Source organism: Brachypodium distachyon, chromosome 1, assembly GCF_000005505.3.
Source record: "Brachypodium distachyon strain Bd21 chromosome 1, Brachypodium_distachyon_v3.0, whole genome shotgun sequence".
NCBI classification, from domain to species: domain Eukaryota; kingdom Viridiplantae; phylum Streptophyta; class Magnoliopsida; order Poales; family Poaceae; genus Brachypodium; species Brachypodium distachyon.
In genome coordinates, this window is record NC_016131.3 from 74,870,425 (window position 1) to 74,896,871 (window position 26,447).

Here is a 26,447-nt window from a genome sequence, read left to right on the forward strand (position 1 = left end):
CATGGTTTCAGTTGACCGTCATCGGTAAGTAAACCCTAAAACTACCTCGCAACCGGTATAAATCTAGTTTTTCGCATGAAGCTCCGGCCGCCGGTGAGCAAAGACCCCCAAGTCCCGTTGACTACATTCCCCGGCTAGCTTAAATCTAGTTTTTGCTGTCTTAACTTTTCTTTAGTTTCTGCTATATGTGATGAACTATGTAGAATTTTGCTAGTGATCTGTGGGTGTATGAACTTTATCTGCTAGTAATCTGTGTTTGAATATCTTGCACAAGCTTTTTGTTTCTTTTTGAATTTGCAGTACAATTATGTTGTATCTGATCTGCCAGGATGCAGGGTTTGCTAGAGTTGCTCTAACAAAGCCGAAGAAACCGCACGGACATGATTTGATTATTTGCCCAAGGGGTAGTCTTGTCCTATCACATTGTTTATCAGATTTAAGGAAACTAGAAAATCAGTCGTAAATGGGAAGAAAGGGCAAATCAGCATACAATCCAACCAAAACGTGGCAAATAATCAAAGCCGATCTAAAGTCGGGGCAAATAATCAACGTGCAAAGTAAACAGGGCAAATAAGCAAATCCACCTACTACAGACCATAACTGGGCATGGGGAAGCCCGGCCCAAAAAATTTCGGGCCTGGGCCTGAATAACATGGCCCAACAGTTTGGTCAGGCCGGGGCCTGATTAACACGGCCCAATAGTCAGGCCAGGCCTGGGACTTACATTTGTCCAGCTCAACAAAGAAGCCTTGGTCGCGGCCCGACGGCCCAGCGGGCTTTTGGGCTTTTTGCCTAGGCGGTGCCAGGCCTGGGCCTAGATTTTCTGCTGCAGGCTTTTTTACGGCCCGGCCCGAAGCTTGGCCCAACATATGCACAAGTGGTACAGACTACAGAGAATTCTCAGTTTCACATCTCCATGGCGTCCCGAGCCTTGTCCTGCAAGTTCTCCTCAGTCTGCCCGCTGCTCCCCGCCTTGTCATACGGCTGCGCCATCCTCCGTAGGAACTGTTACAAAACAGTTGCAAGCTTATTAATTTTTTGAATAAAACTAGATGGTTCATGGTTAGAACAACATCCATGAACGCTGATACAAAAAGGAAAAAAGAATGGCTACATGCTGTCAAATGGCTACAACTATGATAATCTGCATCGCAAGCATGCCTGAAGCATTGTCAAGGCATTGCTTCATCGGTAACCAAGATGGCTTCCTCAATGTCCCAGAGCAGCAAAACGGTGCTAGGGAACATACCTCACGGGCAGTATGCAGAGCCATGTCGGTGCTCAGATTTAGGTGTGCATCGTGCAAGTGTGACCGTATCCACCCTGGCAATTTAGACCGTTTATCATGCCGACTGTATCTGCAAGTCACAAATGGCATGGCACTTAGCAAGCAGGAGTACGGTGACCAATAAGGCAGGGAAATAGGCAGAACAAGTTCTATTGAAATGATGAACTTAAAAGACCCATGATCAAAATAACTAAAACAGATCTAGCAAAACATATTTATGTTCCATGAGCACTATATGTTTGATATATTTGTTTCGAAAAAAAAAATGTTTGATATAAGGTGTACCCAAGCCCAGAGCACCCAAGAATCAGATGAAGCAATTATTAGAGCCAGTTCTATTTGCCAAAAAACACTGACTAAAAGTGGACTTCTTAGTTGCAAAGCCCAATTTTATGCAGCATATCTAACTCCAAAGGGCATTTTACTAAATCAGATTAGTTTCTTGCTGGTTGACCACCAGCGTATCACATGTTCCATGCAACATACTTTGAACTTGCTATTTCAGCAATACACAGCTCAAAAATTGCTTGACCAATCTAAAGAGCAAAAGGCTTGAGTTTTTGTCTCAAGCATACTACAGTTGTCAACTATTTACGCCCAACAATATGTCAGGCTTTCTTGATGATCCTCTAAGTTCTAACATTCTTAACCACGTCAAGGCAGTATCAAGTACCTCTTGTCAGCAAATATCATCATTCCATAATCTGCTTTCGAACGAATCACCCGGCCAACACATTGAGCAGCTTGCCTCTGCCATTCACAGAATTCAACATAAAATCAAGAAATCAGTACGTTCTTCTCCCATGTAATCGAAGCAGAATTAGTACCAATGCGTCAAATGTCAGGAAGTCACCCTCCTGTATCTGAGAAGTTTCTCTTAGGTACTCCAACCTAGCACGCAATATCCTGCTCAGACATAGGACATTACAAGAGAAAGCTATTATAAAGATACCAGTACAGGCCAAAACATCGGGATGCCATTCTGTTGACATAGTATTACAATTTTGTGTATGCATATGAAGAACCACTCACGGGCAAAAATAACTAGAAAAGTACTAGTCCCTCCGTCCCAGAATATAAGATGTTATTACAACATATTAACTCCTATACTGGTTGTAACAACATCTTATATTACAGGACAGAGGGAGTACTATCTTATTGGCAAGACCGAGGGTGCACAAAATTAAATCTAACTGTATAAAAGTAAAGTGGTCCTTACTTGCTGAGTGTGTACTGGAATGGAACACCAAACATGATCACAAGTCTTCCATAGTGTCGATTGAAATCAATACCTTCCACAACTTTGCCCCTGATTAGATCATATTGTTAGCAAGAGTGAATTATTGTTGTTGCGATAATCTTATTATTATGCATGTACATCTTGCATAGTCATGGCAACTCATTATTTAATATTAAATGAAAGTTGTCAATCAGCAATAACTATACTTTAGCATATGTAACTCGATATAGTAACTCATAGTGCCAAAGGAATAATGCATCATATCCTACTGATCACAATAAAACAAGCTACTCCCTCCGGTTCCAAAATAATTGAATTTCTGGTTTTGTCCTAACTCAAACTTCACTAAGTTTGACCTGATTTAAAGAAAAATTTATCAATATCCAATCGACATTATATGAGAAATTTAATAAAACTAAATTGGTGTTCTAAAATCTAGATGTTGGTATATTTTTCTATAAAGTTGGTCAAACTTAAAAGTAGTTTGACTTAGGACAAAACTGGAACTTCAACTATTTTGGAATGGAGAGAGTAATAATGAAATCATTACAGTACTAAACTCTATTTTTTTTTGCCAATTCAAGTAAGCCTCTTTCATTCCCAAGATACCGGAAACACGGGAATAGGAAAGAACGTGGGATTGCAAAGGGCTGCACACTTGAATCCTATATGACTGAATTTGCAACCAAAGTCTGTTTGATTGCACTACCGGAAAAACAAAGGATTATTTCCAAGAGGTTTGAACAAATGGAAATTTTCCTTGATCACAATATAACAATAAATCACTATTAATAGAGTGATAACTACTTTCATCGATGTCAAAAGTCAAAACTGGATTCTATGCTGTAACAGTTTCAGGAGATCCTATCATCTGTTCAGCTGTATACTGGTAGTGTTATTTTGAAGGGTGGTCTCAGACTACAATTAAGAGAACAAACCTGGCAACTGAGAAGAAGACTGCACCTCTTCCACAATCGCATGCTTTTCTGTAATTATCAAGAGCCAATGTTGTCTCAACAACATCTGGTGTTTCAATGAATACCAACTTGTGCTGCATGATTTCCTGCACGATAGCATCATAAGATGTTCATTCTTAGGGACTAATGTGTTATATTTATCTTGGCAACATGAGCCAACTACAATATCATACAAGAGGAAGAAGGGATGGATGCCGTCAAGAATGCAGTGTAGAAACTGAGGGTGGCATGATTTTAGTAATATTTCATCTTTTTATATTACATGACCAAATTGCATATACAACTAACGCGATTCTTAATTCGTTGCTGAAAGGTTACAAATTATCTGTCTAGTGGTACTACCTAATCAACTTCATATGTTTTGGTGATTGTAAAAACACAGAAAATCTCTACACAAGCAGTTGATACTCTTTAGTCTTTAATGTGAACCCAGCTCAGCGCACCATTCACCGCTTAGCGGTACACAGGTGCACGGAGAAATTTGCATATTACAAAAATATGACACTAGAAGGCTTAAACAGTAGAGAAAGTTAAAACCCATTTGATTTACTATTTTATTTATAATTGACAGTGTTCCAGAAGATCTAGTCTAGTTGTCCAATTGAGGTGGTTGATTTACGAAATTGGCTGACTTGCTCATGGTGATATAACTAGATCTATTGCAACAATCTATTGAGTTACTTACATTGAACTAATGTCTAAAACTCTAGACATCTCCATAGCAGAATAATGTACTGGTGAGGGAAATAACCTGTAAAATTCCCATGTCGTTCCAGCTGCTGACAATGCCATCCATATAGGAGTAACTGACAAAGAAACAGACTATCCCATCTGGCACAGCAGAAGCCATTTCTAGCAAGAGGCGGCCATAATTCCTCACAACACCAGGATCACTGCGCATGTCGAACTTCGTACTCACAGGTAGCTGATCACTGAAAATGATGCAATGATTCAAGTTACACAACAAGATTCGCAACTACACCAGTAAAACAAGAATTTTGAGAACTAAATCGGTTGCAAAAATAGCCTCATGTTATTCTACTACGATAAGAAGCAGCTAATATGTATGTTTGCAAATATTCAAATTTGAAATACAAAACTCAAATTGATCCAGATCATACCTTCCTCGTGTCAATACCATGGGACATATGCAATCCCTTGTTAGGGACATTGTGAAGCTCCTGCTTATAACAGGATTAAAATTCAAAAGACGAGGATACAGATCGATTGGGCTGAGAGTTCCTGAAGTGATGACAACAGTTTGAAAACGATTGAAAACAGGCTGTATTGCGAGTGAAGCATCATGGCAACTGAGCTGCAACACATAGAACCTCATTAGCACATCAACAATGTAGTTTGGTAACTATCACATTAAAATCTTATAGGATAGGCTGAATACCTGAATCACAGGATCACGAATGTCAGGCATTCTATCATCATAGGGTTCAATTATTATAGAAAAACCCCGTTTATAAGTTCCAATCAGTGTGGCGAAGTCACAAATTTTTTGGATGTGCATGAATTCATCTGTATCGGTTATCTCCAGGGTAAGCAATAGAGACTGTAAGCGGTCATACAAAAACCTCAGCGTTGTCGTCTCAATTCCAGCGAGAGAATAGATTGAAGTAGCAAAGGAAACAGGCCTTTCATTCACAACATTTTCTGTATCAACCCGTTCATCTAAGTTCCTCACAAGTCTCCACAAGACAGTGAGAAAATGCTCAGCTTTTCTGATATTTCCAGGTACGGCTTCCTTGAGAATGTCATCAGGCAAGGCTAGATTTGCAAGCCAGGCATCCGATACTTCATGACAAGAAATACATTATTGTAAACTGTCCTGGTAGGGGCATAATAAACAATGCAATCAGAGGGGATTGCGACAAGAAAGCTCACTTGGCAGATTTCCCCTTTGTGCCAATCCATCCACAAGCCTCCTGTATTCCGCATTAAGCCTACTGGCATCGGTGGCCTTGAACCTTCCAACCAAATAAAAAGCAGCTAGTGAGCAACCTTTACCAATACATCTAGCTGTTTGATGATTTTAAAGGAAAAAAAAACCATAATAATCCTCAAAAGATCCAGTATTTTTACTTGTTGGATGCTCATTACCTATCAATCTGTTGCGAGATGTGCCGCAGGTTTCCCTTGGCACCTTGTATCGTCTGCTTGCGAATGCTGACGCTCAGCGCCTCAATGCAGACGTTGTCGATGTTATGCACCTCATCGAAGACAACCACACAGTCCTTTTGCATCTCCGAGGAGACGATGCTGGCCACCCTGGGGTCGAGCAGGTACTGGTAGCTGTAGACGACGACATTGGCGTGCTTGACCATGTGCCTGGCGAGGAAGTAGGGGCATATCCGGCGCTCGCGGCCGAGCGAGCGGAGGTCTGCGAGGGTGTAGACCCCGGGCTGAATGTACAAGGCGAGGTCGCCTTTGCGGGCTGCGGCGTCGAAGGTCTCGAAGTAGTCGCAGAGCGGGGTGGCGGATTCCCGGTCGTAGGCGGCCTTCTCGCAGACCCAGGACGCGGTGAGGCGTCTGCAGCCGGTGTCAACGGCACCGGATGCCGACACCTGTGGGTGGACGCAAAGGTTCTTGCGGGAGGATAGGCCGAGCGCGAGTAGGCGGCACGCGTCGGCGGGCGGGAGGTGGGAGAAGAGGAGGCGTAGCTCGGCTAGGGTCTTCTCCATCTCGTGGACGGTACGGGTGCAGTAGAAGAGGCGGAGCGGGCGGGAGGGGTTGGCGAGGGCGTAGGAGGTGATGAGCGAGATGAGCGCCGCCGTCTTGCCGGTGCCCGTCGGCATCTCCAGCAGCGCGTGGCCGCGGGCGTCCAGGGCGCGCTTCAGCTCCCCCATGTACTCGTGCTGCTCCGGGTAGATCGCGTCGTACGGGAAGCACACCGGCAGGCCATCCAGATCGAACCACATCGACGCCGCCGCCGCCGCCGCTTTCGCCGCCTGGCTGCCTGCCTGGACGGCGCAGATTCTCTAGCGTGGTGTGGCAAAGGCAGAGGCGAACTTACGTCCTTGGGATGCCGTCCATTACTAATCCAACGCTTTCACAGCACAACAGAGCAGACCGAAACAACTGGAAGCCCAGTTCAGTTGAGAGACAAGGACGAGTACTGCTCTTATTACTCAGAGTCTGAAACTGCATCAGTACTAAACGCTCGTGCAAGAATTTAAACAACCATTTTAACGTCAGTTTTGTTAACAACACGTTACAACTTAATTTCTTGATCAACCGATGATCCAAAAATAATAATCTGCAGTGCAATAGATTAGCACCGTTTTTTCAGCAGCCGGCAACATGTTCGTCCCAAAATTGCAAAAGAGACTCAACCTAGCAGCAGATAATGAAGCGAGCACTTATGGAGATCTTCAACACGCATATCATCAAACACACTAGATCCCTGGAAAAGATCAAAAGTTAAAAAGTGAAAATATTGAAACTAGTTTAAGAGAAATTGCAAAAATGGAAAACTGAAAGTACGGGAGCAATTATGTGTAGCTAGTGAAGGCATTGCAATTCTTATTGACATTATCCATTGGTACTTCAGTTTCTACACCACCACAGTTCTCTTGTCGCTACAAAAAGCAATCAAGCTTATTTTATTAGTATGAAATGCATAATAAAAACACTATATTGCGAGGGTTTTAAGTAGTAACGTACGTTATAATTGTTTTGGTTTCTTTCTGAACTTGCGTATTTTGTCAAGCCAACTTCTATGTCGTTTAGAACTTTTTGGCTAAACCTCTTTTTTCTATAACTGTGTAGCACTAAGAATACTCTCATCTTGTCGAACATTAGGTTGGACATTATTTGAATCACTCAAAATAGTTGTGGATACACTAAGTTTGTCCTCTAGTTGCTTAGCAAGGCAAACAAGTGTACTGTCCACCAACAGACAACATTCTGGAGAGCTTGCCGCTTGATATGCCAAATTAAAAAAAAAATGTGAGACAAAAACTTGTATCGGAGCATAGCATCCAATTTTGGATTTTCAATAATGCTTCTCCCTTTGTTGTCTTGTATAGTTCCATACCTTGCTTCCCTCGTCCATCGTTCCAGAATATAATGGATCGGCAATAACTTGATATTCATCAAGTCAAGAACTTCAAAAGCATGGCCACACAATACTCCGGTCCTTTTAAACTGCCCACAACTAAGTTGTTTGCTCGAAGGGATCACCAACCACGATGCGCTCTAGTTCAGAACTTAAATCTCCATCAGCGCGCACAATTGCAACAGCATATGTATTATTTCCATCCAATGCCCTAGCATATGCAGCCATGGATCTTTCATATTCAGTTTGGAATGCTTCAAATATGGTGAGCGTGTAAAGTTTGCTTGCTTGCAGTAGCATAGGTGTCTTCATACTTATTCTAGGTAGCTTTTTTCTAGCTTCAAATTCTGCATCTAGTTCCTTGTTTCTCTTTTCTTGCACTGCCCTTTCAAAATGCTTTAAGAACCAAATGATATCAAAATCTGACTTCAGATGTTTTTTCAAGTCGGTGTTGAAACTCTCACTCAATTGTGTGCTCCTCATTCCCAATGTGAAAACATCCCTCATGTAACATTCAGCCCATTTTTCCTTGAACTTGTAGATGCTATCAAGCCATGATGTCTTCTTCTTGTCCACCTTATTCCTCATGATGTCAAATGCTTCTTCAAAGGCTGCCTTGTCTTCAATGTTATACATGCAAGCACTAAAATCCAAGAGAATGTGAGGTTCTTCATCAGCCTCTTTTATTCCGTTGGGGGAATTGGATGCATCATCTTTGCTCTTGCATAAGTGCTTGACAGCATTTTTGAAAATACTTCAACATGCTTCATGCCTGACCATACGCCAACTCCCTTTGGCGCCTACCCTGCAAGTGATTTTTGTGATCACGAGGTGTATAGCTGAGATTCATTGCTCCTCCAACTTGGCGACAAGCATACTCATGTGCAGCTTTTGGCCTAATTCCAGAATCATCGGCAGTCTCGATTTCAAAAGCTTGCACTTCTGAAATGTTCCTTTGTGATGACATCAAATGGAACGTTTGTGGCAAGTAAAGACCATGATTGTGTACAATCATAAGATCTACCAATATATAATTTCTTGTTTCTCTGTCCAATGTAAGACCCATCCGAACTGGACAACATGTTCTTGTCTCAGCTCGAGGAGTCTTCGTAAGATGATCCCTCTTGTCTCATGCTCAACGACCCTCCTTGGCACAAACATACCTACACGATGTTACCTTCCCATCATGTTTACTTTCATTCTTGTACCTTTTTCTGACCTCAAAACCTGCACTACCTCCATAGTTGAACCAAAATGACCAAGCATCATCCAAGTTTCTGAATTTCTGACCAACTTGTGGTAAGCAAAAAGGATTCATGTTCTCCCTACAGGAAAGGAAAATATCCTTGTTTCTAGACAACTGGATGAAAACAAATCAATTAAACTTCAAATTGAAACCTATCTTACTTGTTTGATTGTTCCATTGAATCTTAAATCAAAGTCAGGAACTCAATGAATACTCGGTGAGAACACGACATCATTCACGGCGATTCAAATCTTAATTTCCTCGAAACACAAAAAAAATCAGCCAGTCATGCTTGAGATTCATACGGTAGCATGGGAAAAAATTTTGGTCCAACTCCGTGGAGGCTGAAAAAATGAAGTCACTTTCGAAAAGTCGTTTGATGTAACCCTAACTGACTTTCTCGAAGCACGTCATTTTTTTCGATCGTCACGAAATGTCCTCTATTTTTTTACACGGCAACTACGACTCAATCGATGACACCCCACGAAGATTTCGCGGCTGTTTGATTTTTTTGAATTTCCTACCGGGATACGAAGCACGGTGAGAACCCGACATTATTTGCATGGTTTTAGATCCGAATTTGCCCGAAACATGAAAAAAATGAGCCAGTAATGCTTGAGATTGATACGGTAGCATGGGAAAATTTTTTGGTCCAATTCCGTGGAGGCCGAAAAAATGGGCTACCTTTTGAAAAGTCGTTCGATGTAAGGCAAACGGTTTTTCTCGAAGCACGTGATTTTTTTCGACCGTCACGAAATGTCCTCAATTTTTTTACACGGCAACTATGACTCAACCGATGATACTACACGAAGGTTTTGCGGTTGTTTGATTTTTTTTTGAATTTCCTACGGGGAACGAAGCTCGGTGTGAACCCGACATAATTTTCATGGTTTTATATCCGAATTTGCCCGGAACACGAAAAAAATCAGCTAGTCATGCTTGAGATTCATACGGTAGCATGGGAATTTTTTTTGTCCAATTCCGTGGAGGCCGTAAAAATGCGCTACCTTTCGGAAAGTCGTTTGACCCAAACGGTCTGTCTGGAAGCAGGTGATTTTTTTGACCTTCACGAAATATTGTCAATTTTTTTACACGTCAACTAAGACTCAATCGATGACACTCCACGATGGTTTCATGGCTGTTTGATTTTTTTGAATTTCCTACAGGGATACAAAGCTCGGTGAGAACCCGACATGATTTGCATTATTTTAAATCCGAATTTGGCCGAAACACGAAACAAATCAGCCAACCATGCTTGAGATTCATATGGTAGCATTGGGAAAAAAATTTGGTCATATTCCCTGGAGGCCGAAAAAATGAGCTCACTTTCGAAAAGTCGTTTGATGTAACCCAAACGGTCTTTCTGGAAGTACGTGAGTTTTTTTGACCGTCACATAATGTCCTCAATTTCTTTACACAACAACTACGACTCAACCGATGACACTCCACGAAGGTTTCGTAGCCGTTTGATTTTTTTTTGAATTTCCTACGGGGATACGAAGCACGGTGAGAACCTGACATGATTTGCATGGTTTAAGATCTGAATTTGCCCAAAACACAAAAAAAATCAGCCAGTCATGCTTGAGATTGATATGGTAGCATGGAAAACATTTGGTCCAATTCCGAGGAGGTCGAAAAATGCGCTCCCTGTCCGAAAGACGTTTGATGTAACCCAAATGGTCTTTGTGGAAGCACATGATTTTTTTGACCGTCGCGAAATGTCCTCCATTTTTTTACACGGCAACTACGACCCAATCGATGACACTCCACGAAGCTTTCGCGGTTGTTTGGTTTTTTTTGAATTTCCTACGGGGTTACAAAGCTCTGTGAGAACACGACATCATTCGTGGCGATTCAAATCTTAATTTCCTCGAAACACGAAAAAAATCAGCCAGTCATGATTGAGATTCATACGGGAGCATGGGACATTTTTTTGGTCCAATTCCGTGGGGCCCGAAAAAATGAGCTCCCTTTCGAAAAGTCGTTTGATGTAACCCTAACTGTCTTTCCGGAAACACGTGATTTTTTTCGATTGTCATGAAATGTCCTTAATTTTTTTACACGACAACTACGACTCAATCGATGACACTCCATGAAGGTTTCGCGGCTGTTTGGTTTTTTTTGAATTTCATACGGGGATACGAAGCACGGTGAGAACCCGACATGATTTGCATGGTTTTATATCCGAATTTGCCCGAAGCACGAAAAAAATCAACCAGTAATGCTTGAGATTGATACGGTAGCATGGGAAAAAAAATTGGTGCAATTCCATGGAGGCCGAAAAAATGGGCTCCCTTTCGAAAAGGCGTTTGATGTAAGCCAAACGGTTTTTCTGGAAGCACGTTATTTTTTCGACCGTCACGAAATGTCCTCAATTTTTTTACACGACAACTACGACTCAACCGCGAAGGTTTCGTGATTGTTTGGTTTTTTTTTATTTCCTACGGGGAACGAAGCTCGGTGAGAACCCGACATGATTTGCATGGTTTTAAATCCGAAATTTGCCTGGAATACGAAAAAAAAAAGCCAGTCATGCTTGAGATTCAAACGGCAGCATGGGAAAAATTTTTGGTCCAATTCCGTGGAAGCCAAAAAAGTGAGCTCCCTTTCGAAAAGTCGTTTCATGTAACCCAAATGGTCTTTCTGGAAGCACGTGATTTTTCAACCGTCTCGAAATCTCCTCAATTTTTTTACACGTCAACTAAGACTCAATCGATGACACTCCACGATGGTTTCATGGCTGTTTGATTTTTTTTTTGAATTTCCTACGGTGATACAAAGCAGGGTTAGAACCTGACATGACCTGCATATTTTTAGATCCGAATTTCCTCGAAACACGAAAAGAATCAGCCAGTCATGCTTGAGATTCATACAGTAGCATGGGAAATTTTTTTGGTCCAATTCTGTGGAGGCCGAAAAAATGAGGTCCCTTTCAAAAAGTCGTTTGATGACCCAAACGGTCTTTCTGGAAGCACGTGATTTTTTCGACCATCATGAAATGTCCTCAATTGTTTTACACGGCAACTACGACTCAACCGATGAATTTCCTACGAGGATAGAAAGCACGGTGAGAACCCGACATGATTTGCATGGTTTTAAATTCGGATTAGCTCGAAAGACAAAAAAAATCAGCCCGTCATGCTTGAGATTCATACGGGAGCATGGGAAAAAAATTTGGTCCAATTCCGTTGAGGCCGAAAAAATGGGCTCCCTTTGGAAAAGTCGTTTGATGTAACCCAAACGGTCTTTCTGGAACTACGTGATTTTTTTTGACCGTCATGAAAAGTCCTCAATTTTTTTACACGACAACTACGACTCAACCGATGATACTAGACGAAGGTTTCGCGGGTGTTTGATTTTTTTTTAAATTTCCGACGGGGAATGAAGTTCGGTGAGAACCCGACAGGATTTGCAAGGAGTTAAATCCGAATTTGCCCGGAACACGAAAAAAATAAGCCAGTCATGCTTGAGATTCATACGGTAGCATCGGCAAAAAATTTGGTCCAATTCCGTTGAGGCCGAAAAAATGGGCTCCTTTCGAAAAGTCGTTTGATGCAACCCAGACGGTCTTTCTGGAACTACGTGATTTTTTTCGACATTCACGAAATGTCCTAAATTTTTTTACACGGCATATACGACTCAATCGATGAGACTCCACGAAGGTTTTGCGGATGTTTGATTTTTATTGAATTTCTTACGGGGAACGATGCTCGGTGAGAACCCGAAATGATTTTCATGGTTTTATATGCGAATTTGCCCGAAACACGAAAAATATCAGCCAGTCATGCTTGAGATTGATACGGTAGCATGGGAAAAAAATTTGGCCCAATACCGTGGAGGCCGAAAAATGCGCTCCCTTTCGAAAAGTCGTTTGATGTACCCAAACGGTTTTTCTGGAAGCACATGAATTTTTCGACCGTCACGAAATGTCGTCAATTTTTTTACACGTCAACTAAGACTCGATCGATGACACTCCAAAAAGGTTTCGCGGCTGTTTGATTTTTTTTTGAATTTCCTACGGGGATACAAAGCTAGGTGAGAACCCGACATGATTTGCATGGTTTTAAATCCGTGTTAGCCTGGAACACGAAAAAAATCAGCCAATCATGCTTTAGATTCAGACGCATGGGAAAAAAAATTGGCCCAATTCCGTGGAGGCCGAAAAAATGAGCTCCCTTTCGAAAACTCGTTTGATGTAAACCCAAACGGTCTTTCTGGAAGCACGTGATTTTTTTCGACCGTCACGAAATTTCCTCAATTTTTTTACACGACAACTATGACTCAATCGATTACACTCCAGAAAGGTTTCACGACTCTTTGATTTTTTTTGAATTTCGTACTAGGATACGAAGCACTGTGAGAACCCAACATGATTTGCATGGTTTTATATCCGAATTTGCCTGAAACACGACAAAAATCAGCCAGTCATGCTTGATATTCATATGGTAGCATCGGAAAAAAATTTGGTCCCAATTTCGTGGAGGCCAAAAAAATGGGCTCCCTTTCGAAAAGTCGTTTGTTGTAACAACCTAAACGGTCTTTCTGGAAGCACGTGATTTTTTCGACCGTCACGAAATGTCGGCAATTTTTTTACACGTCAACTAAGACTCAATCGATGATACTCCACAAAGTTTTCGCGGCCGATTGATTTTTTTTTAATTTCCTATTGGGAACAAAGCTCGATGAGAACCCGACATGATTTTCATGGTTTTAAATCCGAATTTGTCTGAAACACGAAAAAAATCAGCCGGTCATGCTTGAGATTCATACGGTAACATGGGAATTTTTTTTGGTCGAATACCGTGGAGGCCGAAAATATGCGATCCCTTTCGAAAAGTCGTTTGATGGACCCAAACGGTCTTTCTGGAGCACGTCATTTTTTCGACCGTCACGAAATGTCCTCAATTTTTTACGCTGCAACTACGACTCAATCGATGACACTGGTCGAAAGTTTCGACGTTGTTTGATTTTTTTTGAATTTTTTGCGGGTATACAAAGCTCGGTGAGAACCCGACATAACTTGCATGGTTTCATATTTGAATTTCCTCGAAACACGAAAACAAATCAGGCAGTCATGCTTGAGATTCATGCTTGAGACTCAACCGATGACAATCCACGAAGGTTTCGTGGCCGTTTGATTTATTTATTTTAATTTCCTACGGCGATACTAAGCTCGGTGAGCACCTGACATTATTTGCATGGTTTCAAATCTTAATTTCTTCGAAACACGAAAAAAATCAGCCAGCCATGCTTGAGATTCAGACGGTACAATGGGAAAAAAAATTGGTCCAATTCCGTGGAGGCCGAAAAAATGCGCTCTTTTTCAAAAAGTCATTTGATGTAACCCAAACGGTCTTGCTGGAAGCACGTGTTTTTTCGATCATCACGAAATGTCCTGATTTTTTTTACACGTCAACTAAGACTCAATCGATGACACTCCATGAAGGTTTCGCGGTTGTTTGATTTTTTTTTTGAATTTCCTACGGGGACACAAGCACGGTGAGAACCCGACATGATTTGCATGGTTTGAAATCAGAATTTGCCCGAAATACGAAAAAAATCAGCCAGTCATGCTTGAGATTCATACGGTAGCATGGGAAATTTTTTTGGTCCAATTCTGTGGAGGACAAAAAAATGGACTCCCTTTCGAAAAGTCGTTTGATGTAACCCAAACGATCTTTCTGGAAGCACGTGATTTTTTTCGACCGTTACGAAATGTTCTCAATTTTTTTACACGGCAACTACGACTCAATCGATGAGACTCCACAAAGGTTTCGCGGCTGTTTGATTTTATTTTTAATTTCCTACGAGGATACTAAGCTCGGTGACAACCCGACATTATTTGCATGGTTGCAAATCTAAATTTCTTCGAAACACGAAAAAAAATCAGCCAGTCATGTTTGAGATTCATATAGTACAATGGGAATTTTTTTTGATCCTATTCTGTGGAGGCACATGATTTTTCGAACGTCACGAAACGTCCTCGATTTTTCTTACACGGCAACTATGACTCAATTGGGGTGTGTTGGGATTGGGGGTCGGGGTCACCAGCGAGCCAAAAATTGCCCAAAACGGCGGTCCGCGTGAGCTGATGGAATTGGCCGACTCACACGGCTCACGCAGGGCGGGTGCCTCTTCAATCTCTCTCGCTGGCTTGTTTCTCTCTCGCGCACTCATCCCCATCCTCTTCCCCACCTTGGCGGACAGCGGCGGAGGCCGACGAGGGCAGCGGCAAGGTCGAGGCCAACGAAGTGGCCGCACGCTTATGGAGGAGCATCGACCAGCGAGGTCAGCAGTGGTGGAGTAGGTCGCGCGCGGGCGGCGGAGCAGCGGCCGGCGAGGTCTGCAGCCATGGAGCAGGTCGCGCGTTGGTGCGGAGTAAGTACATGATCTTATAGACATTTATGCAGATTTTTACATAGCAAGTACATGTATGTTCAAAGTAACTAGTGCTCATGAAATAATGACTTTGATCTTCAAATCTACAAGTCCAGAAAATGTGAAACTATTTATATGTAAACTACATGAATGCTAGAACATGATACACACTGTAGATGCAGCAAGATTCAGACAAATTAAATAGATCTAGCAAAAAGATGAAATCAGCCAATTTGGCTCTTAGCAAGATAGGCTGATTTTAGTTTCTGAGTCCCAACCCCCAATCAATTGCTCTGGTACATCTAACCAGTGCTAGTCATGACTAGAGATGAGTACTAGAGGATGGAAGCAAGGTTTAGTTGGTGGAAAATATTCAGGAGTAGAAGAAAGAGGATTTGTGGCTGTTTGGACAATTTGGTTCAGAAGTGATCCACTTGAATCTTCGGATGGGCTGGATGCACAAGAATTCAAAAGGGTGTAGAAGGAATCAGATTCTCACCAATTTGAGGAACAGAAGTAGATCAGAGAGGAGAGACGAAATTGGTGGCTGCTGTAGTCGTTCAGATGAAGCCTTCTGCAATCCTTCTCTTCCTGATGTGCAACGCTTGGCTTTCTCTTCCTGGCCGGTGTGTACTGTTCATGCTCTTGATCGCCGGTTGATTCCCCTTGTGATGGATCTTCTTCGGTGCTGCACCATGGGAGACCTTCGGTTGAAGAGTGGAGAGAGGGCAGAGGGAGTGGCTGTGCGTTTGGGAGAAAGAAAGAAAGAGTGCAACTGCTGCTTTGAGAAGAGGCAGGAAGAATATAGAGACGGGAGGCGCACGTGTGGGAATTTAGAAGCAATGGCTCGGCCTGGAATTGGGGCTGGGTCTAGACGTGAGATTGAGAGGGAGAGAAAGTTAGGCTAAGAGGGAATTTCAGTCCAAGGCTAAACAGAAAAAGGAGATGCTTTTCCTTTTATGCAAAGCTAGGAAATCAGATGAACTTCAAATTAAATACCAAATCAAATTCTGAAAATACCAGGAAAAATTTAGAGATGCATATTTGAACATGGAGAATTAAACCAAACAAAATATCGATCAACTGAGAGTAAGTATAAATCAAATTTATATTCTAGTCGGTGTTAAGTCAATTTAAAACCAAAGAATTGAGAAAGATTTCAATTAAGCTTTGATTAATTCAACGAAATTTTTCAGTAGTCATTTTTAGAAAGATTTTGGAACTCCGAAATCCGGTATGTTACATGACACTCCACGAAGGTTTCGCGGCTGTTTGATTTTTTTAAATTTCTACGCTGATACAAAGCTCGGTGAGAACCCGACATGATGTGCATGGTTTTAAATCTAAATTTGTCTGAAACACGAAAAAAAATCAGCCAGTCATGTTTGAAATTCATACGATAGCAGGGACTGCTGACCAGGTGCTACCGACCAAGCGCTACGGACCAAGGGCTAAGGCCCAAGGGCTACTGACCAGCCGTTACTGACTAGGGACTACTGACCAGGCGTTACTGACCAGGGCTACTGACAAGGCCTTACTGACCCGGCGTTACTGACCAGACGCTACCGGCCAAGGGCTATTGACCAGACGTTACTGACCATGCGTTACTGACCAGACGTTAGTGACCAAGGTCTACTGACCAGGCGTTACTGACCAGACGCTACCGGCCAAGGGCTATGACCAGGCGTTACTGACCAGACGTTACTGACCAGGGTCTACTGACCAGGCGTTACTGACCAGACGCTACGGACCACTAGACTACTGACCAGGGGCTACTGACCAGGCGTTACTGACCAGGCATTAGGGACCAAAAGTTGCTGACCAGGAGCTAAAGGGGCTATCGACCAGGCGTTACCGAGCAGGGTTACCGACCAGTGGCTACCGACAAGGCTCCCGGTCCCACGATAATGGCCAAAACGGTGATTTTTCTGCACCAGACCAAAACTGCACTCAACCATGTACCGGGGGCCACGAGAACGGAAAATCGGCCCGGAACACTAAAAACGTGGGCTAGCCCACGGAGCTAAAACGTTGATTTTTCTGCACCGACCCGAAACTTCACGGAACTGTGAACTCAAGTTCACGACCTTGGAAAATCGGCACGGGACCCAAAAATGTGGGCCAAAACCACAAAAGATGGCTCACGAAAACGGCCAAAACGGTGATTTTTCTTCACCGGCCTGAAACTGCACAAAACCGTACTGGGGGCCACGAGAGCGGAAAATTGGCTTGGAACCCAAAGAAGGCCTTGGAAAAATTGGCCCGAGACCCAAAAAACGTGGGCACCAAAGCGGCCAAAGCGGTGATTGTTTTGCACCGGACCGAAACTGCACGAACCTGTATACCGGGGGCCACGAGAGCGGAAAATTGGCCCAAAAACCCAAAAAACGTGGGCTATAGGTCACGGAAACGGCCGAAACGGTGATTCTGTTGCACCGGTCCGGAACTGCACGAAACCGTGTACCGGGGTTCACGACCTTGGAAAATCGGTCCAGGACCAAAAAATTTGAGCTATAAGCCCACGAAAATGGCCAAAAGCAGCAGAGAACGAGGAGAGGGTGGAGGCCATACCTTCAGCAACACCGCAGCAGCTCTTCGAGCAAGGGCTGGCCGGCGGAGAGTGCTTTTGCTGGGGCTGGCCGCCGAAGGTTGCTAGGGATGGTGGAGGAGCAGTGCCATGGAGGAGAAGCCCTGTCATGGAGGAGGAAGAGCGATGGGGGCCTAGATCCGAGCACCGCCGACCACTTTCTCCGTAGGCAGCGGGTGAATCGAGGGAGGCCGGGTCCTCTCCTGACCTAGGGCGAGGCTGGGGTGCGGGCGAATTGGGGTTGGGCTCGGAGATTTGCCAAAGGGGTTGCAGTTCTGGAGGCAATATTTATCGGTCCCACCACGTTTAATCGGGAATCGAGCGATTAATTCATCTGATTACCGTTAATCTACACGTGCCCTGCCGATCAGCGATTAACCGGCCAATTAATCGCTGAATCAGCCGATTTCATGAACAATGTTGGAGCACGTTGGTCGTCATGGGGAGCAAGGATGGCAGTGGCTAGGGTAGGTGGATCATGACGGGCTCTAATACCAAGTTTGGAAACCTAGATTATAGCGTGATTGATCTGTCAGACTTTATATTGTATATATAAAGGCACGTAACATATTACAATATGATTTACAGAAAGGTTAGGATATGATTTACATTTTCCATATTAGTCACCCATAGTTATAATCCGGCTCTGCTACGAACTAAGGGTGATTAGCCGGATCTTTAACACTTTAATAGAACAACTTACGATCTGTCTACACTTTTTGTAGGCAATATCTATGGAAGGTTTAGAAGGAAGCATGCAAACAGACTACATTATGAAGGTGGTGATGTTCAAAGAATAATTATCTGGATCCAGCGTATAGTTCTTTTCCTGTGCATAATCTTTTTCTTGCCCCGCAGATCATGGGACTTGACATATGCGCTGATATATTGGTAGGGGATGCCATGAGAAGAGGTATTTCAGGTGTCGAGAAGAAAAGACTAACAACAGGTGAATTTACTATATATTTGAAATTTTCAAGATGGATCTATATTATCCAACTATAATATTGCAGAGATACTTTTAATCAAATAAACACAAACTGTGCAATTCATTGACTAAAATTGCTAACTGCATATTGGAATGGAAGGCAAACATCTTTTCGTTTCCAGTGCTAATTGATTCCGTCAATGTTTTCTATACTTTGTTAGTATACTACAACTTCCCATCGTGATGAGAAAGCCACCTGATTGATGAATCAACTAAGCATGTTTTTTAACAATTTTCTTAGAATATAATATCTAAGATACAAAAAATAATTAATTCGATGTTGGGCACTTAATTTCCTTTCTTCTTCACTTGTAAAAATTGTTTTATAATCAGGAGAGATGATAGTAGGACCCTCAAAAGCGCTCTTCATGGATGAAATATCAACTGGGCTGGACAGTTCTACCACCTTCCAAATTGTGTCTTGCCTCCAACAGCTAGCTCATATATCAGAATCCACAGTACTGGTCTCGCTCCTTCAACCAGCACCAGAGACATACGAACTTTTTGATGATATTATCTTGATGGCTGAAGGACAAATCGTATACCATGGTGCTAAGAGTTGCATTATGAATTTCTTTGAGTCATGTGGGTTTAAGTGCCCTGAGAGAAAAGGGGCCGCTGACTTTCTTCAAGAGGTATCAACAAACAACTAATTACTGATGTGCTTACGTCAAAACAAGCGCCAATAGCATCTAGGAGTTCATCATGTAAGGCATGCTGCTGCTAGCCTGCCGTATAATAAGCCATGGTACCTAAATCCAATACACATAGGTCCTGCACTTCACCTAAACATTGAGACTTGGCCGACAAGAAGCTCAAGTTTGAGCCTCTATAGTTCTTGTGAAATCTAATCATATCAGGCAGATCCCAATCTGGTATGTTGAATTTTCTTTGCCATGTGCATATCATTTGGTGAATATATAATAACTCAATTAGGCATTTTACGTTTCTAGAACAATGCAAATAGAAATTCTTTCGTAGAGACATGTTTTGAGTTTCAACGTCTGTGCATAGGAGTTTGTTAATATGAAGTATCTGGGTAGTGGGTATAGTTTGTCTTGCAGCTCTTTCTTATTAGTATAACTCTTGCTTACCATCAGAAAGGAGTTCACTCTTCAAAACTTATGTGTACAGGTTTTGTCAAAAAAAGATCAACAGCAATATTGGAGCCGTACCGAAGAAAGATATAGTTTCGTTACAGTTGATCAATTCTGTGACAAGTTCAAAGCATCTCAAAGTGGTCAGAATCTTACCGAAGAGCTTTCAAAGCCGTATGACAAATCAAAAGGACATAAAAATGCCCTATCCTTCAGTATCTACTCATTATCGAAGTGGGATCTCCTTAAGGCATGTTTTGCACGGGAGCTTCTTCTTATGAAAAGGAATGCCTTCCTCTACATAACAAAAGCCGTTCAGGTAAGCAATTTGGAGAAAAATGTAGTGCGATTGACACATGCAGATTGCGTGCCTGGTATTTCTTACAGTGTTTATCATAAAAAAATCGATGGAATTTACAGCTTTTATATGAACTAAACATGTGATGTTGCATTTTTCTCAACATGACAGCCATAAATTAACACACTACATATTTTCCCTGCAGCTTGGACTACTCGCTGTTATTACTGGCACAGTATTTCTGCGCACACATATGGACGCTGATAGGGTTCATGCTACCTACTATATGGGTTCACTCTTCTGTGCGCTCCTGCTGCTGATGGTGAATGGATTCCCTGAGCTGGCCATGGCAATTAGCAGACTTCCGGTCTTCTACAAACAGAGAGACTACTACTTCTATCCTGCGTGGGCTTATGCAATACCATCTTTTATCCTAAAGATTCCAGTCTCTTTAGTTGAGTCAGTAGCTTGGACATCAATATCCTACTACCTGATTGGCTACACTCCGGAAGCATCAAGGTAAAATTACAATTCTATTGGACAAATTAGTTAGCTAGTCGTCTAAAAAGACTAATTAGCTACTGAACAGGAAGCATCAGTTCAAATTCCGCAACATTTTCTGTTATCACTAGTTCACTACACATCTGAATGACTTGGGTCAATAGTGATAATTCCTGAATCACATTATTTATACTGGTATTACTGTTTTCTGGTGTACTGAAACCAAACAAAAAAATCCCTTATCTAACACCATGACTTTTCTTTGCGAGTTTCTTTCAGCAAAACATAGGTTCTTTCAGATGTAATCCTTACTTTGTTTTAACATGTATGATTCTCGTGTTTAGTTTTTTCCGTCAGCTCCTTGTCCTCTTCCTCATCCACACCGTATCATTATCAATGTTTCGATGTGTCGCCTCATACTGCCAAACAATGGTGGCTGGTTCAGTCGGTGGTAGGATGGCATTTCTAGTCATCCTTCTATTTGGGGGTTTCGTAATTCCATGCTGTAAGAAACTCCCTTATTTTCATAAATTTTGTATTGGTAACAAGAGATGAGTCCCAATTTCTTGCAAAAGTATGTTGTGCTCAACTATTAAACAAGCAGCACTAACGTTGTGTGCCATATTGCTACAGCATTTCTGCCAAATTGGTTAAAGTGGGGATTTTGGCTCTCTCCATTGTCATATGCAGAAATAGGATTAACTGGAAATGAGTTTTTGGCAACTAGATGGTCAAAGGTACACTTTGGCATACGAAGTCTGAATTAGTTATAAAATCATGTACTCTGAAATGATGCTAACATTCTATGTTGATAGATTACGGTATCTGGTGTAACTCTTGGAAGGAGGATACTAATTGATCAAGAGCTAGACTTCTCAAGATACTTCTACTGGATCTCAATTGGAGCATTGATTGGGTTTATTTTGTTGTTCAATGCAGGCTTCGCCATCGGCTTGACTATTAAAAACCGTAAGCGCAACATGGCTGAAATTTAATTAAGCTAAACAACTTGATACTTTAGTTTTCCAGCCTACGGTGTAGCATGAATTGTAAACTCAATCAACAGCATATGCTCGGAAAAAACATCATAAATGGAGCAAAAGTAGTTCTACTCAGCCGAACATGCCGTTTTATCTGGTTAAAAAGACCATCTATTCTAACCTCCTAGGAGCCTCTCAGTTCCAGGAACTTCTCGAGCTATTATCTCTCGTAATAAGCTTACCACATTTGGCAGAAGTGTCCAAGATATGTCCAAGGATACGAAAAAAGGGATGCCTCAGTTACAAGCAGAAACTGTTTCGACACCTAACAGGATAGGTTGGTTGACTTCTACATGATGCAATTAAACACAACTCATGATGTCAATGGAATATAATTAAGATTTGACTTATGAATAGTTAATCTTGCGCAGGGAGGATGGTGTTGCCCTTCACACCCCTGGTAATATCATTCCAGGATGTCAACTACTATGTAGACACTCCTGCGGTAATTCTCATGTAGCTTGAACATCTATGGAAAGTTGCAAGGGACCAGAGAGCTTAGGCCAAGGTTACTTCGACAACGAGCTTGATGCATGGGTTGGGCTTCGTAAAGATGGCTACATTTGCTCCTGTCAAGTCGCCTCCCGCAGCAACACAAGTACTGTGGAGCCGGAGTGGAAGATGGTCAAGGAGAAGTTGTTCCTCAAGGTCCCGGAGAGGCAGCTGAAATCGGCAAGGGCCACTCTAGCGTACATGGGCAACAGCAACTTTTGCCTTGTGGAGTTTTTGCTACGCGAGGGAGTCGAGTTTAAGTACACCTTTGGTGACCGTGATGGTTGTGTGCTCCAGATGAGCATGTTTGGCCTTAAGTATGATCGTAAGGGAGAACTGCAAATCATGCGCCACCGCACGAACTCCATTGTAGTTTCAAAGCATCTCCTGACAGTTTCTCCTGTAGTGTTCTGGATGTAAACCTGTTTTATGTTAACCGTGTCCCAGTAATGTAAGCGATATTTGAGGCATTTGATGAGGTGATTATTTTACACTTCACATATAGATTTTTCCAAGATTCTCTCAGACACTAAAAAAAATTAAGTAGTAATGTTAGTTTTCAAGGTGTAAAACATATACTCCCTCCGATCCATAATAGGTGTCTTAGCACAAAATCTGAGACACTTATTATAGATCGGAGGGAGTAGTATAGTTTCATCATATATAGGATTATAAGGTGGTTGTATTGAAGAAGATATCAGAAATAAGTTTTGGTCAAATCAAACACGAAGTAAACAAGTGTTACAACTTCATCCTGAAATTTCTATGAAGCATTTGTTCACCTTCCTGGAACAATTGTAAGTAGCCAGGTCCCAAGATTATTATCAGACAAGGAATAAACTGCATGATACCTCAGATAGAACTCTTAACACTTTATCTACCAGAACTGGAACCTATCATGCCCTGACTGGATACTTAAAGGACCCCAAAGTAAGTCCAATAGTTACCTTAGTTGGGTTTAAACGGCCGATTAATCAGGTGTATGTGAGGCGGTGAGGGAACAGCTGCGTTGGTAACAAAGGCAACTCTGTTTTTTACATGTGTGTATATTCTAATGTATAACCATCCAATCGCATGAGCAATTCAGCTAGTTCCATATAACTTAACATTATTGATCAGAAATTCTTGAAGCAAAACAGTTCATGTAGAAGTGAAGTACGTAGTTGATGCTGATGAAAAGGGGTGGAGTTGATATATGCTGGGCCACTTGGACACCGTTCATGTAAGATCATCCAATACTTTCAGGTAATTGGCAATCTTAACTTATCCTTACACAAAAGTCATGCACATATCTATATCATCCATTGATGATGATATTAGTACAACATCCGTACACTACTATGGACTTAAAAATTACTGTATATTTTAAAGAGAATGTTGTAACTTGTAATACGGACACACATCATTATTAAACCATTCATACCTGCTCTCATCTTTGTGATTCGTGCCAAATAAAAAGGTGGAGGGGTCTGAAGGTGAACAGACAACTACCACCAATTGTGATCTTCATAGGAGCAAAGATAAATTTTAAACCTACTGTTTATTGTAAACCAAAATAGATTTGGTTTTTCCCTCAAAATATAGATTTGGTTCCATCTCATTCTCTCTGTATTTCCAAGAAGGTTTTTAGGAATTTCTGAAGAAGTTATGTATGTACCGTGGAGTGTGGAGTGTTCTTCTGAACCCATTCTCTAGTCCTCAGGATTTGCAATGTACATAGAACAGGAGGCAAAGCAATATTTTAATCATAGTTATGTTTCAATTAGAGAGGGCTATACTAAGGTCACCACCACCTGACTTTTCTTCAGTTACTTTTTTTTTCTCAAGAAAAACTGTAGGTTCTTCCCAGTTACTGTGTTACATGAACTGGTGAAATTACCCTCTTTGATATTATAGGCAATACCTGGGGTACCAAGGATCAAGGACAACTACAACCCATCAACATGGGTGCTGGAAGTAACTTCTGCATCTATGGGAGTAGATTTTGCACAAATGTACAGGGAATCAGCAATGCACTAAGTTTTGAAGAACCAACTCAGTTAGCTCTAATGCATTAACAATCTTAGTTATAATCATTATACGATAAATTATGTGGAAAAAGTTGCAGTCAAAAAGACTGATATGCATTCACAATGCTTGAGAAAAACAAAAACAGGCCGGCAGGTCTAAAAGAGCATGGGTCATAACCTTTACCATAAAAGAGCTCTCATTAGTTTAAAATTTTAACTTAACAGAGTATTTGGGCTAACCAGTTAATAAATTTGGTGATCAAAGGGACAAGGACATGCTGGTGAAGCACTTGAGCATACCAATTCCGGGCACGAGTGACCTCCATTTCCCGACACGGTTTCCGCAGAAGTTTCGGGAGCAATTCAAAGCTTGCCTCTGGAAGCAGTGTTTGTCGTATTGGAGAACCCCTTCATACAACCTAGTGCGAATGGTGTTCATATCTGTCGCCTGTATTTTCTTCGGTGCATTGTTCTGGCAGCAAGGCAATATCAACCACATGTATGTAAACCGTCTCTTAACAACTGATGCATATATGGTGGCAGCATATGACTGAAGTTGCTTGTTTTGTTTGAGGGTAGAAACGACCAGCGGGGTTTGTTCACCATATTGGGGTGCATGTATGGAGTCACTCTGTTCACCGGCATCAACAACTGCCAATCAGTGATGCCATTTGTCTCCATTGAGCGCTCCGTCGTGTATAGGGAGAGGTTTGCAGGGATGTACTCTCCTTGGGCCTACTCCTCCTTTGCACAGGTCCGATTAATCACATGAAGATTACTAGTTTCAGATGTATTACATTCCTATTATGTGCAGGCTTTGACTTGTTTCTTTTGCGAGATAGGTTGCCATGGAGATTCCTTATGTGCTGGTGCAGGTTGTCCTGTTCATGTTGATAGCATACCCGATGATAGGGTATGCATGGACAGCAGCAAAGTTTTTTTGGTTCATGTACACCATGTCGTGCACGCTGCTCTACTTCCTCTACCTGGGAATGATGATGGTGTCGCTCACCCCCAACATCCAAGTTGTATCTATACTTGCATCCATGTTCTACACCCTACAAAACCTCATGTCCGGCTTCATTGTACCTGCGCCAGTAAGTCAAGCAATCTCAAGTCTAGTATATATAACATTACCATTTGAGATCAAAAGGATGGAGCTTAAAAAGAATTCATAAACACATGGCAGCAAATACCAAGATGGTGGATATGGCTCTACTACATCTCCCCAATGTCATGGACGCTCAATGTCTTCTTCACCACACAATTTGGGGATGACAATGACAGGATGATCGTCGTGTTTGGAGAGACCAAGTCCGTTACAGCATTCATGAGAGACTACTTTGGTTTTCGCCGTGACCTTCTGCCACTGGCAGCCGTGGCTCTGGCGGCATTCCCCATCCTCTTTGCTGTCCTGTTCGGTTACAACATCTCACAGCTCAACTTCCAAAGGCGATAGACCGACTTCAAAGTAGTAAAACAGTAGCACAGTACAGAATAGATATTGTACACACATGGACCTCTTTGTACTTCAAAAATTGAAAGCCATGTATTTTTGTGTGTATCTGATACATACATAGTACACCAGAATTCCAGTAGTAGCTAGCATTTGAGGAGCTGTGTGATATGTTATTAATAGAGGCTCTTTCTTCTTAGATCCTTTCTTTTGTTATCTTGTAAATTTGTAATGCAAGTCTTGTATTGATGAAAAAACACAATATTTTCTAGAATATATATTGTACATACAGTTCTGAAGGGTAGAATGATCAACAAAGATTCTTATTCTATCATCACCAGAAATTTTGAGCTTAGATTAGCTGCTATACAAAGATGTATGGTCCAGTGTATGCATGGCTTAGCTCTGTGTATGTATGTACTGCTTGAACTAGCCCACACATTTACAGCTCGGAGCTCAACTCTACTGGTCATGTATTTGAATGATGGCGATAAGAAATTGTAGGAACAGCCAAGCCTTGATGGTGCACGACCAACTGTTATTTAACCTCTTTGCTCTGAAGCTTCTTTCAGGTAGTTGTTGAGATACCATTTGTATGGTACACCAGCTGTTGGTTTTTCATAGATAACCTACAAATTCTTCTGGTTCTTCTACACTTTATTCTTCACAATATTGAACTTCCGTATACTTCGGTATGTTCCTGACATCTCTCACTCCTATTTATCATCTATCTACTTCGCCTTGCAAAACCCTTTTCTCAGGATATACCGTGCCCGTGCAGGTG

The 26,447-nt window shown here is 42.0% G+C and overlaps 2 protein-coding genes and 1 long non-coding RNA gene across 4 annotated transcripts; 1 reads left to right on the top strand and 2 right to left on the bottom strand.

Moving 5' to 3' along the window:
* Window positions 1-487: 487 nt before the first annotated feature.
* LOC100824230 (general transcription and DNA repair factor IIH helicase subunit XPD) lies at window positions 488-6,524 on the bottom strand. Of its 2 annotated transcripts, none has more exons than XM_014896653.2 (11): window positions 5,615-6,524; window positions 5,399-5,481; window positions 4,905-5,308; window positions 4,627-4,820; window positions 4,257-4,437; window positions 3,467-3,591; window positions 2,508-2,597; window positions 2,146-2,194; window positions 1,962-2,038; window positions 1,250-1,358; window positions 488-1,005 (listed from the first exon to the last, which is right to left on the bottom strand). In XM_014896653.2, exons 1-11 carry the CDS (start codon window positions 6,430-6,432, stop codon window positions 907-909), a joined length of 2,229 nt encoding a protein of 742 aa, XP_014752139.1. In that variant the 5' UTR covers window positions 6,433-6,524; the 3' UTR covers window positions 488-906. The 2 variants fall into 2 exon arrangements, with proteins under 2 accessions (XP_014752139.1, XP_003559059.1); XM_003559011.4 differs by having other exon boundaries at window positions 2,116-2,194.
* Window positions 6,525-14,688: 8,164 nt separating this feature from the next.
* Window positions 14,689-16,019, bottom strand: LOC112269918. The gene is made up of 2 exons (XR_002962179.1): window positions 15,695-16,019; window positions 14,689-15,160 (listed from the first exon to the last, which is right to left on the bottom strand). It is a non-coding gene; the product is annotated as an uncharacterized LOC112269918 (long non-coding RNA).
* Window positions 16,020-19,515: 3,496 nt separating this feature from the next.
* On the top strand, window positions 19,516-25,694 carry LOC100844043 (ABC transporter G family member 41-like). Its single transcript, XM_024459312.1, has 11 exons — window positions 19,516-19,541; window positions 19,871-20,186; window positions 20,371-20,684; window positions 21,011-21,158; window positions 21,482-21,635; window positions 22,078-22,151; window positions 22,193-22,567; window positions 24,095-24,192; window positions 24,787-24,961; window positions 25,050-25,304; window positions 25,397-25,694. Exons 1-11 carry the CDS (start codon window positions 19,516-19,518, stop codon window positions 25,664-25,666), a joined length of 2,205 nt encoding a protein of 734 aa, XP_024315080.1. The 3' UTR covers window positions 25,667-25,694.
* Window positions 25,695-26,447: the final 753 nt, after the last annotated feature.